The sequence below is a fragment of the Eubalaena glacialis genome, chromosome 2, assembly GCF_028564815.1.
Source record: "Eubalaena glacialis isolate mEubGla1 chromosome 2, mEubGla1.1.hap2.+ XY, whole genome shotgun sequence".
In the NCBI taxonomy this organism is placed as follows: Eukaryota; Metazoa; Chordata; class Mammalia; order Artiodactyla; family Balaenidae; genus Eubalaena; species Eubalaena glacialis.
This window is the reverse complement of record NC_083717.1, coordinates 130,342,166-130,357,397: the sequence shown is the minus strand read 5'-3', so window position 1 is coordinate 130,357,397 and position 15,232 is coordinate 130,342,166. Positions and strand designations below refer to the sequence as shown.

Below are 15,232 nucleotides of genomic sequence, written 5' to 3'. Positions count from 1 at the left end.
AGAATTAAACCAAGGACTAAAATCCCAGATGGTTGAAACAGTAGTAATTCCCTTCTAGTCTGCTATCATCTTTTGAGTCTTGTCAGTATACACATTCAATCAGGAACACGTTTGCATATGAAAAGCCTTCAACTCTAAAATTGACCTAGCTGTGATTTTGACATTGGAAGTCCTAGTGACGCGACCAGGAAACAAAGGAGGACCGTGTGCCACAGAAAATAATTCTCAACCACAGATAAAATCTTTTAATAGTCGGTATTATTTTTATAAAAAATATTTTCTGAGAAATACTTTTTCAGAAGATTATGTGCACGTGGGGATCAAAAAGTAAATCTTCACTTTGTCCTTTTGTAATCTAGGAGTTGATGTCTTTTGTCACAGGACTTCAATATGTATTATTAACACTCAATGGGCAAAAGGGAGGGAGAAATGTGCAGGAAGGAAAGGACTACTGTGATATTGGTGAAATAAATTCTGGAAGATGCACTAACTTGATTTCTTAATAAGTACCAAAGATATTAAATAGGGTTTTGTAACCTGAAATCACTGGATACCCTTCAGGGATTCAAGAACTTCCTGATGGAAAATGCATTTACCTTGGGAGAGGTGCTACAGATTTCATCAAATCCTTAAAGGCATCTATGACACCCCAAAGAAAACAAATCGCTGTTAAAATTATGGAAGTGCCTTACTCTACAGAATGGATACAACCATGAATTTAAAAAAATGAACAAGAGAAGATTTAAAAGATGTTCACGTTTGTGGGCTTAGAAAAGACAAAAGAATTGCCTTTAGCTAATTAGCACCCTCTAATTTTTTGCTTTTGTTACCTCATGTTTAGATATCGACAGAGATTCTTAAAGCTGAACTATATCAGCAGCCTGAATAAACTAGCGGACTTACACAGTATTTTCTCTATTATTATTTATACTCTGACTCTTTATACCATAAGGAGGTTGGATAGATTTCAGAAATCATTTAGCTCAACACATAGCTACAGGCAAATCCATAGCCAAATCATCCCAGATGGGGGACTGTTTATTTTTAAGTATCTGGAGCTCCCCCATCCTCCCTTAGTAATCTGTTTGTATGTGTCAGAGCAGGAACTCCCGGAACTTGAGGATTTTCAAGGAGTCATTCTCAGCACTGTGTAAACATAACAGAGATTCTCTCTCTGTCTGTGTTCCCCAGTCGAGGATGTTCTACCATACCTTGAGAGGTAGGACATCACCATGTGTGTGGATAAATACTCTAGAAATCACAGTGGTGCCGGTGGGCATTTAAGAATAGGTTATAAAATGGACAGTACCACCCCAAAGGAAACTATCCTCCAAAGACAAGAGGTAAGGAGGTGACCCTATAAGTCTTTCCTTCTCTAATTTCCCTGATTACATTATCTCCTTTTGTCCCCTGTGCTATACCCAAGAAGTTACCCCCAGACCTAGACCTAATCAAGAAGGCAGAATATTGATGCGGTGCAACTGAAAGGAAGAGCCCTGTTATGTTAAGATATGCGGCCAGCAATGAGACCTAAACAGCAAGGAAGCCCCTGAGGCTTAAAAACTGGCTGGTCCAGCTAATGCACTACTGTGGATTTCAAAGCAAATGGGGACAGAGACAAGGCATGTCAGCTCACAGCTGGGAAACTTCATCGGAGGAGAGAGGGTGACTTTTCTGAGGCCTGGGGTGTGGAAGCAACGCCAATTTATATCCCACTCTCTACCTGAATTAGCAGATCCAGACTGGCACTTCTTTGGCTAGAATTCTTGGTCCTGGGTATCTGAGTGGGTATCATATACCCTAGAAAGGAAGGTAAATCTCTGTACACTAGTGCTGTGGAATATGTTGAGCCACCAAGGGACGGTCTTAATCAGGCAAGAGGATTTTCTTTTAAAAACTTAGATTAATTTTTCCTTTGCTGAGGTCCAGTTTGTGCTGAGTGCTTCTTTGGACTTAATCCATTAAGCATTGAAGCAGAGGAGTGAACAGGGCAGACTGGAACCTAAATGCCTGGATCAATCCTGGCTCCTCAGTAGCTACTTAAGAGCTGTAAGAATGAATATAGGCAAAGTATTGAAACTTTGAAAACCTCAGTTTCACCACCTGCAAAATGGCATAATAATAGAACATAAAGCTTGAACAATGCCCGGCACAGAGGAAGTTTTTATATAAAGTTGTGGGGATTAGACAAAATAAGTATAAAGTGGTACGGTGCCTGCCAATGTTCAATAAGTGGTACTTCTGCTACTATTATTACTGTCAGTGACAACAATGATAACACTAAAAAGTGATGGAGAAAGTGAGAACAGCCCATGTGCCAAGGACACAGAAAAAATGGAGAGAAATACAGTGACGTGCACTGAGCAAGGCTTAACATCTTGAATCTTTAACTAAGGGAAAAAGAAAGAAGCAAACAATGGTAATAAATTAGGGAGAATACTGGGAGTATGGAGAAATTATCATCTCTGTTTCTTTTTATTTGTGTTTATTGTGTGGTGGTGGGGTGATTACCAGTTTTATTTGAATGTTTTATAAGCTGTTAGATTTATTTACTGAGAATGAACAGATAAATAGGGATGTTATTCAGCTGTGTCATGTCACGGCTTCTCATCAGCTCTTCCACTAACTTCCAGACAAGGTTAATTAACGAGGGAAGTTCACTGTGGAGGAGGAGGGGAGAGCTGGGTCTGTTGAATGATTCATCTTATTGGGGGAACAGTGGATGAATCAACTCTCATGTTAGCAGTTCTAGGGAGGAAAGTAAGCATTGGATGGAGACTTTCAGGATATCTTGAGAAAGAGGTACTGTCAGAGGAGTATGATCACTTTAACATTATATCATTTGATGGAAACTGGAACAGCTTCTAAATCTCTTCTAATCCTGGATGTTCAAGGTTATGCTTTTTAATATTTTGTTTCCCTTCTTAGACCAAGGTGTCTTAATCCTAAACCAGAGGAGCTCCAGAAACACTCTTCCTCCATTTATGTTTTCATGGAGGTCCCTTTTCATTCACCTCTCATAGGTGACATGTCACCTCCTCAGGGAGACCTTCTGAGACCCTGTCTAAAGTGGTCCCCACCAGCCACTCCCTCACATTACCTTGCTTCACTCTCTGCCTAATAGTGTGGCCTAGTGGTTAAGTGCAGGGGACACGGAGCCAGACTCCCCGAGTTCAAACCCCAGCTCCGTCCCTTCAGTGTGTGAACCTGGGTGTGTAATTAACCTCTCCAGCCTTAGTTTTTTCATCTGTAAAATGGAAACAATGAAAGCGCTCTCCTCCTGGAGTGTCATGAGGACTAATACACATAAGCTGTCCCACGCTCAGCATATCATAGTGTGCACAAATGTTAGCTACTGTTGTTTTAGCCTTCATCGCCCTCTGAAATCACCTTTATTTATTTACTTATTATGGTCTCTTTCCCCCCTGTTCGTTAGCAGTTGGCAGGGACTTTTTGTTGTTCAAAGCTGAGTTTAGGATCTTGAACAAGCTCCATATTAGGAGTTCAATAAACATTTGTCAAAATAATGAATGAATGTTCTGTCAATATTTAAGAAATTAGCTTCTCCAATTTCAGATCATGTAGCCAAACAGCTTGACTGAGCTGCCCGAATGACAGAACCAACAGAACCCAAGCCACTTAGTCTCTTGCCTAGACTGAAACTCAAACTATTTCTCTATATTGTTGTTATTATTATTATTTTTTTTAACCATACCTCCCACTTTTGGGCAAATAAAATGTTGCAGAGTTTTACAATCTCTAGTTTGTTGTATGAAAGTAATAATAATTTTTTGTGGGTTTTCAAAAAATTAAGTTATCTAATGATATTGAATTATACTAGATATTGCTTTTTCAAAATATACCTCACCTCTTCCACCCTTCTTCCCTTCTGGGATATGCCTGCTACAAACCAGGAAAAACCAGGAAAGGTGAAGAACAAATGCTGACAGAAAAGTTGGAATGCCAAGAATGCATCTTTCTAGCATTAAAATGACAATAATCACTACACCTATAGTTTGCTTATAGAATTCCAAACTGGCTGAGGCTACACAGTTAGCAACTAATAAATGTACAGTGTTTCCGTGAGGCAGGAAAATACATGATGGTCCTAAAGGTAGTCTGTTTTTTGTCCTCCGACATATCCCTTTGTAACAGGTCAACAAATCCCTCTGTAGGGGGAGCTACTGCACAGGGCGCTGCCCGGGGGGCCTCTCTCTTGCTTTGAACCCTGGTAAAGGTTAAGGGTGTTCCACACGTGCCCTTTGGGCTGTAGGACAGCTCAGCTAAAGGTCATCCTTAGAAGGACCTGCTTTACCACAACCTTCCTTTTTACAGAAGAGTTAATGTCAAAGAAAATGCCTGATTCTGACTTTTCTGCAGCTGCTAGCCTCCTGATGACTTATGTAAGGTTTTTAAAGCCTGATGAAAATGACCGTTACCATCCCTGACAAGGTTATGGCATTGTCCCACAAGAACTGGGCTACCGGAAGCTCTAGACTCTCCAGTGGGGAAAGGTCATGCCGGCCACAGCGACAGTGCATTCCATCTGTTTGCCCCCTCATATAATAAATATCGTTTGAAAGATTGGTTAGTGTGTTGTAAAACTGATAAGATTCGGGTTGCCAAAGGCATTTCATGAATTTCATAGGTCTTAATTTATGTTGCTATAGTAACTGAAACGTTGGAATTTCCCAAGATTAGAAAGCTTTTATATCCTTAACCTTAGAATGGTAATAATGTAGATTATGACTCTGGACTTGGTCTTTGCTGTTGTGCGGAACGTATTTTCTGTATGTGGAGTGTTCCATCTATGCTAAGGTGTGACTGAATGTTCAGTCACTGTGATTTCAAAATTAGGATTTCTGACGTCCAACCTGATTTTCTTATCTACATGTATGAATCTTGGTGGCCAAGCTGTTATTAAAATGGACAGTCTTTCTCTAAAGAGAGAGGGGGGGATTGGAAGGGGGAGGTGGGAGAAGTAGAATTCTTATAGTAGTAGTTCTAGAATGGTCATCTTAAGGACGGATGTGAATTTGGCTCACCTTCTCCATCAAAGTGAATTTCTAGCATGTGCTGAAGCACTTGATGCATTATTAACATGTGTTTTAAGGAAAGACACTCGCTGAGGCATTTAGTGCACCAGCACTGTCTGAAGTGAGAATGAGGGGTGTAATGAATCCCCTGCCTTGAGACAGGAAGATAACTAAGAACCCTGTGGGCTGCTCAAGATCACATGTATTGATTATATGGACCTAAAGCAGCTGGGAAACTCAATGCAAGTGACCTAGGATTGCCCCAAGACAGAAGTCTTTCCCCTGCTGGAGCCCAGCTTACCTTATATCCTGATGATTTGATGTGCACGCCACGTTTGGTCAGAGTAGATTTCATTCGGATGAAAAACGAACGCTCAAGGGTGTTGTCAGTGGTTAGCAGACTGGGGCTGGTTGATTCCACTGAAGAATACAAAAATACATACACACGATTTAGATCTCTACACAGCCCCTCTCAGCTACCGCTCAGGTACGATCCTTGAGTTCACTAAAAATAAATGACTGATGGGTGCTAAGAGTGTAGTAATCAATTTACCTCATTTAGAAAATGTTTACTTTGCAGAAAAGAAAAAAGAAAAATTAATGTGTCTGAAGAAACTCCTTTCCAGTTTCTAGCAAGGGCTTTTCAGGCCTTTTAAGTTCCAGCAGCTCCCCAAGTGGGGTCTGATAGTAAGTAAGTAACTGTAGCACATCCTGAGGCTTGGCTGGTGCACATGGAGAGAACAGTCACAAAAAACAAGGACCCCAGAGATTTACGGGATCAACCAAGACTCGGGCAGAGATGCTTCTGATGAGAGTAAGGATGACTTGCTTTTTGTTCTCCCTGCAAATACCTTCTTGAATCAGTTGCCTACTGGGGAGTTCTGAGAACCATGGCACCATCAAGATTGGGCAGCCATACCCTGGCCCGTGTCCTTGCCCTTCTGAGTCAGTTTCCTTCACTACGGGGAATAAGAGGCATGAAGTCTTCTCAATCGACTCGAGGTAGAGGGCTGAGAATGGGATATACAGACAGAAACAAAAACTACTCCCAGTGTCAACCTTCTCTTCCTGTCACTAGTGGCAGCTTGTCCCCTGCCCTCATCAGAATAAAAAATAGCCTCTATGTTTTTACTTCTTTGCTTCTGATATGAGAAAATCATAGTTGCTTCCCTTAAGCAAGATAGTTACTCTTTCCCTTTAAGTGTATTTTGACTAAGCAGAATATGTTTTGACTTAAAATGGTAGTTTGCAGCCTTGCTGATCTAAAACCACCTTTCTGCAAACGGGTCAGAAGGCAACGTGAATCTATTTCCTACAAAAATAAACTTCCAAGGTGTTTTATAAATTTAAGTATTTTCCTGAAAAATTAATTTGGGGGTTTTAAAGCCTAATAATATTCAAATTTTACTCTTCTAAAATAGTAGTTTAAAGTTTCTCTTATTCTAAAGTAAAAAAAAAATACATGTCCAACAACAAAATTGAATTTCTTTTGAGCAGCCCTACAAGAGCACTAATTTTCCCTAGGATGAAGGTCAAGAAATACATGTAAAGAGATTTAAGAATTAAGTAGGTGTGAAAATAGCTATTAAAACACAAAGAAAAATAGGCAAAACAAGTTTTTCAGTTTTAAATTATGAAACATATCCCATACATTTTTAAGGGAAAGAAACGTCTATTTTTTATATTAGACTCGATGCTCAGATGAAAGAAAAATACGAGCTACTATAATAACAGAAGCCTTGCTATTTGTGGTCTAGGGCTTTTCTTGTATCATTCTTGTCTTAATATGACTATATTTTCCTATATTTACAGCATTTCTCTTCTGGGGTGATGAAACCACTGACAAGTGTCCCTTCTTATGTGCCTCTCTTAAGATTTTCTTCTTCTTTTTGTCTTAGAGGGCACGGATCTGATGTCATTTTCAATGTACAGCTTTTTATCACTCGAGGGAAAAGCAGAGCCATGTTATATTTAGTACTTTCATTTCTTCTGATTAAATATGAATTACTATGAAATTTTTCTCATCATCTAACATGCTATAATACGCCAACAGCTTTTTAATACACTATATAAGCACAAACTTCTGCTCTAAGAGTTTAATTTGCCCCTCTAATCCAATCACATCAACCTTATTTCTCTTATCAGAGATTCCCATTTTGAATTAAATGAGCTCATTAGTTTTAATCAAAAGCAGAGAGATCAAAACTTAAACGTAAATGCTTTAGATCCGAACTGTCAGTCAGCCGTGCAGTTCTATTTTACTAAAACACAAGATCAGAGACCCTTAGAACCAATTTTTTCTCGTAAGGGATGCCGAGAGCTTGAAGATGCTATATCCCTTTTTTTTTTCCTTCCTCCCAAGGACAGATTATACATTTAATGTTAGACTTAATTTATAGCACTTTTTCATCCTGGTGGAAGTGGAAAAGTATGCCAATCTACGAATGTCCTTTTCACATTTATTGGCCCTGGTCCTCAGAGACTTGCACTAATGTGAAGTCATCAGAATCCACACCACAAACTTAGCCTCAACAGTTCAGCTCTGTTCAGCGAGATTGTGTTTGCAACAGCTGAGGAAAAAAGCAACTTCCTAGAAAAGCGAACTATGTTTTACGGCTGGGGTCCAGGATACCCTGACCCAGGAAGGAAGGAACCACGTAACTGTGAATAATTCAGGCATCGTTAGAAATTGTTATCGTTTTTAGTACGTGGAACTGCACAGGTAAACACTTGGTGGGCACTTTAGAGACCCCAGCAAAGGTGCTTCCCACTGGGTGACACAACGGGAGACATGAGCTTCCCATGAGCTGTGGAGCCAAATGCTGTGTCCTGCTCTGGCTGGACAGTGAATGTAACGCCCCCATCCCCCCGCCCCATGTGTTAAATCTCCAACATATACAGGAGCAGCGTTCATTAAACCCAGGACAACTGGTGTGAGAGGAATGCTGAGGTCAGATTTTGCCCCAGTGGAGCTGAGATTGAAAATCTAAACTGGTCCTCAAGCTGTCTTTCAAGAGCTTGGGGATTTGGGGGGTGGTCAGGGAGAAAAGAGAGGGCAACTTCGAAAAGAGTTTGATTTCTGATAAAGATTTCTGCTTTAATTCCACACGGCCTTCTAATTCTGAGGACAGGGACAGAAGTAACCTGCCACACTGGCCCTTTCAAAGGATACGTGACAAACTCATTGCCAGCACACACGTACACAGCCACGTTTGCTCAAGGGCTGGCAAATACGCTCTGGTTATCCCAGCTCTCACAGTGGTGTCTCTCATGCAAAGAGACATATTATCTGCATGTGACAGGAGCAGCCACTTTAGAACAGAAGCTTTCTAAGTGTCTCAGGTGAGAAGCACGGATTGTGATGAAGGTTCTATTGGGAGACAGCCAAGGGAGCATGGCCTCGGTGATGTGTGACATGACTGTAGCGCTGAATAGAGAAAGGATGTGTGTGTGCGTTGGGCGGATATGAAGAGAGGACAGAATAGTGAGAAAAGTATCCTTAGGACTGCTGCTCTATAAAGACCGTGGAACCAATCTATGTCAAAAAAGCGTATTGGAGTGCTTTCTAGATATCCTACGATTTTCTGTCAGCTTTTTGAGACAGGCCATGATTGCTGCATGATTTGATAAGAAATTTGGGATTCAGAGAAGTTATATCTGCTGCCGGAGACAAAGGAGAAATTGATGGGTAAAGCTGGATTAAGTGGTCAAAGCCCAGATATGGCCAGTTTTGACCTATGAATTATAAACAAGGAGCTGAAAAAGAAAACAAAAACAAGACCCACACAACTGAAAGCTAGTTAAAGAAATAGACTCTCTTTTGGTGAATCTCAAGGGCCTCAACTTTTAAGTAAATCTGAATGATCTCAGCTCTTGAAATGCCAGTTTTTGCATATTTTGTGAAATTTACAGAACAATTTATAGCAAAAGTTGTAATAATTTTTATGTTGGAAAATTCCACCATAATGTGAAAGCATATCTGCGTTATTCCACCTCTGTTTATGATTCCCTAACTGGTACTGTAGTTGCTGCTTCCTTATTATTATGAAGGGGCAGGAGGTGGTGATGAAGGTAGGGAAGAAGAGGTGGCTGAGAACCATGTAGTTCTCACTGGCCAAGCCAAGGGCCAGGTGTATGCTGAGCACTTCTGGAATTCTCTCCAGGGTCCCTGCAAGTGGATGAGGCCAAAGCATAAACAGGGCCTTTCTTTTTAGCACACTCCAAATGTCTGTGGTGCAACCCTAGTGTCAGAGCCTCCAACTGCCATCAAATCCTGATGGGGGTGGGAGAGAAAAGAAAAGTTAAGTTTTGAGAAAAGTCAAAACTCCTCAAGTGTGAACATAGTATTTTTCCTTTTAAAGGAGAAGTGGCATTGGGTTAAGTTATTAAGATATGAAGTTAAATATACTCTTCCACCACTTCATTGCCTAAATGAGTCTTTCCTTTTTCAGAAATTCTGTGCAAAGTGCGAACAACCAAAATGACTTTCACAAGACAAGGGAAGAGATGTTGGTTCATTTTGCAATTATCTTGATAAAGCCAAACTGTTTCACTGGTGTATGCTGTTAGCTTTGTTAGATACTGATGTACTTTAGAACTTTAGAATGAGTATATGTCAAGTATGTAACAAGTTATTTCATTTCTTACAAAAGTTCTCCTGCACTTCCTCAGCCACTTGGAAGTTAGGTTTGATCATGTGGCTTTCTGTGGCCAGTGGAATGTGAGCAAAAGTCGTGTCACTTTCAGGTGGAATTTTCAAGAAGAGCAGGTCGCGAGGTGCTACTTTCTCTTTCTCTCTGCTCTGGTGATTTCCAACATTTCAGATGGTGGCTGCTCCATCAGCCCAGGTCTTGGAATGAGGAAAATGTGGGACAGACTCTTTAGCCCACCCTCACAGAAATAATCTTTGTTGTAATTTGGGGATTGTTTTATTTACTGCAACATAACTTAGCCCAAACTGACAGATGAAAATACCAAATCTTTATTATTGTATAAAAATATATGTTGTCCAAGTCTCCCAGATAGTCAGTGGCAGAGCACACAGCCATGATCTGTTTGACTCCAAAGTTCATGATACGTCCAATATTCCAGTTCTTACATTTATTTATATTCTCATTTTATCTCTTATGCTAGGGCAGCAGGGTGGAGACAGGTCTAACTTTGATTCCCTATAGCACATAGCATGGTTCCTTAAACCCACAGCAAAGATTTATATGTATATACATATACGTGTGTGTGTGTATATATGTATATATATAAATAAATATATATAAAATATATGTGTATATATACACACATATGTATACATACATATATACACACATGTATTATTTACATATATTTAATATATTCAATAACTAATATTCATTAAACATTGACATTAATGTAATAAGATCTCCCCAACTTAGTTTCCCAATAGTAGGCCAATGGTAAAAATAAATCTTTTCTCACGGAAATTGTCCCAGTGGATTTTATGTTTATCCAGGATGACAACTGTGGTAATCTAAAAATGCCACAAATTCTTCAATACTCCTCCTTCCAAAAGGTGTAGCCTACTTCCTTTCCCCTTGAGTGTGGGCTAGACTTGGTGACTTACTTCTAATAAACAGCATGTGGCAAACTTCGTGGTGTATGACTTGGTCATCAAAACAGGCAGCGTGGCTTCCTTGTTGCTGTCTCCCGGGTCATTCACTCTGATGGAAACCAGCTGCCATGTTGTAAGGACACTTGAGCAGCCCTATGGGGAGGCTAATGTAGTCAGGCACTGAGGCTTCCTACTCACAGTCATGTGAGTGAGCTTAGTTGTGGACCCTCCTGCCCCAATCAAGAGTTCAGATGACTATGCTCTGACTGACATCTCCATGGCAACCTCACGAGAGATCCCAAGCTACAGCTAACTCTGACAAGCTGCTACTGGATTCCTGACCTATAGAATGAGATATCTTTGCTTTTTAAAAATCTATCAGTATTGAGGGTAATTTGTTATGCAAAGATAGATAATATAACACCCACGTGGAACCTCTTTTTGGACAAATCATAGCCTTGTTTTGATATGTGACAACCATGTACGTGGGTAAAACTCATGTGATTTTGAGAAGGAATGCCTTGCCCAGAGTGTCAGTACCTGGTGAATTCACATATGTAAGGAAAACTACCTGCAGTGCTGATTTTTTTAAGTGGGGTCTGTGTTTTCAAAGCTAAATGCTCAACTGATTTTTTAAAATGTGCAGTTTGCAAAAGGTGCTGTCAACAGCGTCATCTGCAAGACTGTGATATCTTGAAAGGCAGGCTTGACGTCTTGCTTATCTTTTGTTGTATCTATTCCCACTCTTCTCCAGCCCCCACTCATGCCCCCCAAGTGCCTAGGATTATGTTTTACATAAGTAGGCACTCAGTTTGCATGTTGAATACAGTAATATTCGGATGCATTCTTTTAAGAAGAATTATTTATTCATTTTACCCCTGCCCATTCTCTCACACCAAACATCTTGTCCCAAGAAGTCTTTTTTTTTTTTTTTTTTAAACATCTTTATTGAAGTATAATTGCTTTACAATGGTGTGCTAGCTTCTGCTTTACAACAAAGTGAATCAGTTACACATATACATATGTTGCCATATCTCTTCCCTCTTGCATCTCCCTCCCTCCCACCCTCCCTATCCCACCCCTCTAGGTGGTCACAAAGCACCGAGCTGATCTCCCTGTGCTATGCGGCTGCTTCCCACTAGTTATCTATTTTACATTTGGTAGTGTATATATGTCCAAGAAGTCTTGTTTTCTTTTTTGGAGGAGAGGGAATCATTATGTCCTCTTCTTGTATTCATTTCTAAGGAAGCATTTTTTGCTAAGTGTTGTTTTGAGAGTCATGGATTAGTGGGTGTGGCCTTAAGAAAAGAGGATTGGCCTGCTTTTGTCCAGAGTTAGAGAATACTTTGCTCTCCGTCGTTTGGGAGTTGGTTTCCACCCCACTGGGCTGTCCTCTACCATCCCCTACCATGTGCCAGGGTGACTTTGAAGGGGGTGATGGGTCTTAGTAGAGATCCTCGGCCACTGGCAGGGAGGCAGTGCCCACCATTTTCTGTGGACCCAAGTTGTACCACCTTTTGGATGTCAGGCAAATGCAGTTGCAGCCACTAGCCTCTGGCCCAGCAATCAGCCTCTCTCAGCTTCAGTGCTTGCTCTGGAGTATGACGGAAAAGCCAAATTTATTGAAGTCTCATTAGGGCTGATTCCTGCTCCCACTCAGTTGTGAGTCTTCCGCTTTGTTTAGAAACTTGTGAATCATTAACTGAAACTCTAGAGCATAGCTGTGAAACTAATTGTGGTTCAATAATGATGTCATAAACTTCTTTCAGTATAACATTAAAAATAATCCGCCAAAAAAAGAGGAAAAAATAATAATCTGCCAACCCATGCCACCTGTCAGCACAAGCTCCCCGGCAATATCTGCCTGCCTCGGATGAGAATTGTGATGCATAAGGTTGGCGGTCAGGTTTCCTGCACCTGGCAGGGGTTGCTACTTGGGGGGCTGTCCCCTGAGGGAAAGGAGAGCGTTCAGCTGCCGCCTGCTGCTCTGCAGTTGGTGTTTGGATGATACCACTCTGGGGGAAATACACACAGTGTCAGAGTCAAGCTGCTACCAGTGGGTGTTTCTATACACAACTACTAAGCTTCAGGAAAGTTCAAGGGGAAAAACTGGGTATTGTAAAGATAGACTTTGAGAGTGTATGATATCCCACATGACCCGTTCTGCAGCAGGCTGTGTACTCCAAAGAACATGCCATCTGAATACTGCGACGGTTTTAAATCTTACTGGAGACTCCCTATAAATGTTGCCACTTGAGGGATCTATTCTGGGAGAAAAATATAGCATGTCCTCCCGGGATGCCGCTTGGATTCCATTACCAATATTGCTTATGGGATCGAGTGTGGCAGTGCTTTTATCATGACTATAAAGTGGTTACGAGCCAATTCCTCATATAAAACATACTCAATAACATTGAGGCTTTTTTTCCTTTTCTGTTTCCTTCTTTTATTTCCTTCCTTCCTTTCCTTTCTTTCTCTCTTTTTTTAACGACAAACACGATGTCAGACAAAGGGCATCAGGACTTAGTCTTTGTAGTACAAAACAAAATAACAATACATAAACACCTTTGTGAAGGCAGCTTGAAACCCCATGTTTTCTATTAAAAAGTCATGTTCAATCTTCGCTGTTGATAGAACCGAATAGCTAACACCGAGAACATTGTATATCAGAAAGGTCAATAGTTATTATGAGCTACAAATATATTTTTTTCCATCCTTCAGGCTGTTTAGTGCATATCACAGCATGAGCAGCTGTCTTCTTTAATGCTTTTAAAATTAGAATCCCAAAGAGGAAGAAAAAATTATGGTTGCAATGATTGCTCTTTGCTTTTGTAAGTTTACTTTAATATACTATTTTATATACATGAATCTTCGGTGCAGCCTATCCACGGGGCAGTAACTGGTTGCCAGTATCGAGTTGAACTGCCATGTTTATTTTCTTAGCATTCTGGCCAAATCTCCATCTCAGGCACAGATGTTGTCGACATACCATATTTTCAAAAGGAGTCATATAGAGGAGTCTGGTTACAGAGGCACTTGCAAACACACACATATGCATTCTGCCTTTTCATTGCTTTAAAGCTCTGTGACTAACTACAACAATGCCATGTGATGAGAAACAGTTATGCAGCACTGGGTGAAAAATCAGACAGTGATTCAAACCATTGATACACAAAGTATCACTCTCCACGTGTAAAGTGCAGATGTGTGGCCTGAGAGGGCACCTTTTAGGTTGTTAAAGGTTGATCTTCTGCCTGTGTCTGGAACTCCCGGTCCTTACTCGGCACATAGCCCTAAAGACAAGGAGTATTTTACATAGCACATGTAAGCATATACTGGATGCTATAGCTCGCTCAGTCTTTGTTCAGTTATTTACATTAAACACGTAATGAGTATCTATAATGAGCTGGGACTGTTTATAACAGTGCTTACATTTGGGAGGAGGGGAAAATATATAACCATTTCTGGAAGTGCTTAATGCTCTAAAGAAGAGCGATGCAGGGTGAGGGGCTAGCGAGTGATGAGGGCCACGTTTTGGTTGTGTGGTCACAGAAGACTAAGTCATGTGGATATCGGGGTGAAGATGCCACAGCTCCGGGCTCATGATTTGAGTTGCAGCTTCATCACTCTGCACTGGTAAATAGCTTTACAGAAAACTATAATTTGGATAGATATGCGCCAGTGACGATGAAATTCTAGAACTATTACCCTTTGGACTTTTGTCCAAAATTAAAATAAGTAATATACTAAAGACGAATAATTTAACATGTAGGAAACTAAGGGAGGGGTCACTAAGAATTGTCCAGAGTGTCCTGTGCCTCCCAGATGAACCTATTGGCATTGTCATTTATTTGAGGATCTCCAGAGAGAGCAGCTTCAGTAGAAAAGTGGGATAAAGATTGAGTAAAAATAAGTGATTATTTCTCTTTGGTGAATTTGGTGATGAAAATAAAGAGAGCTGAGTATGTTTATTGATTGAGAGGACTGAGTTTAAAGTTGTCTGTATTAGAAATGCTAATTGAAGAATTTAAATCCTAAGGGATATTTCATTAGTAACACAGAAAAAGAGGTGAGCCTCTGAAATGGGGGGAAGAAAAAAAAGGATGTGAGCAAAAAAAGGGAGAGGGGGAGGGAGAGAAAGGGGAGGGTGATGGGAACCGCGCTGAACAACTTAATAGAGTAAAGGTCGTTTGCTGAGATAAAGGAAGTGGGAGAAGGAGGGCATTTTGAGAGTAAAGAAAAAAAGCTATGGAGCAGCTCATGTGGGCAAAGCAAGTAGGATCAATAGAAAATAAGCAATAAGATTACACAGTGGTTAGAAGTTGCATGACTTAACTGTAAGTGCACTGATTTTCTAGGGTACCCTAATAATAATGGCTTTGTGGTTTATCAAGGCATTGCTCAGGATAGTGGGCTTTTCCCAGGGATGGGAGCCGGCTCAGTGGGAATGAAAGAAAGACAATAGAGTGAGGGACTCCACAGGGTTAAGAGACAAGCAAGTGAGGATGGATAGAGTGATGAGCTGGGGAACAGGAAAGGATGACGGGGGTAGGGGTGGGGTGGAGGTGGTGACGTGGGTGAGACAGCCAGTAAGGGGGGGCTTTCTTCCCAG

The 15,232-nt window shown here is 40.7% G+C and overlaps 1 protein-coding gene across 1 annotated transcript in view; it reads right to left on the bottom strand.

Annotated features, from left to right (window-relative positions):
- The window catches only part of NPAS3 (neuronal PAS domain protein 3), an 852,979-nt gene that overhangs the window by 59,613 nt on the left and 778,134 nt on the right, over positions 1 to 15,232 (bottom strand). Inside the window, exon 6 of the mRNA XM_061182429.1 lies at positions 5,338 to 5,456. Within this exon, the coding sequence (XP_061038412.1) occupies positions 5,338 to 5,456 (119 nt within the window). The remainder of the gene's footprint in view (positions 1 to 5,337; positions 5,457 to 15,232) is intronic.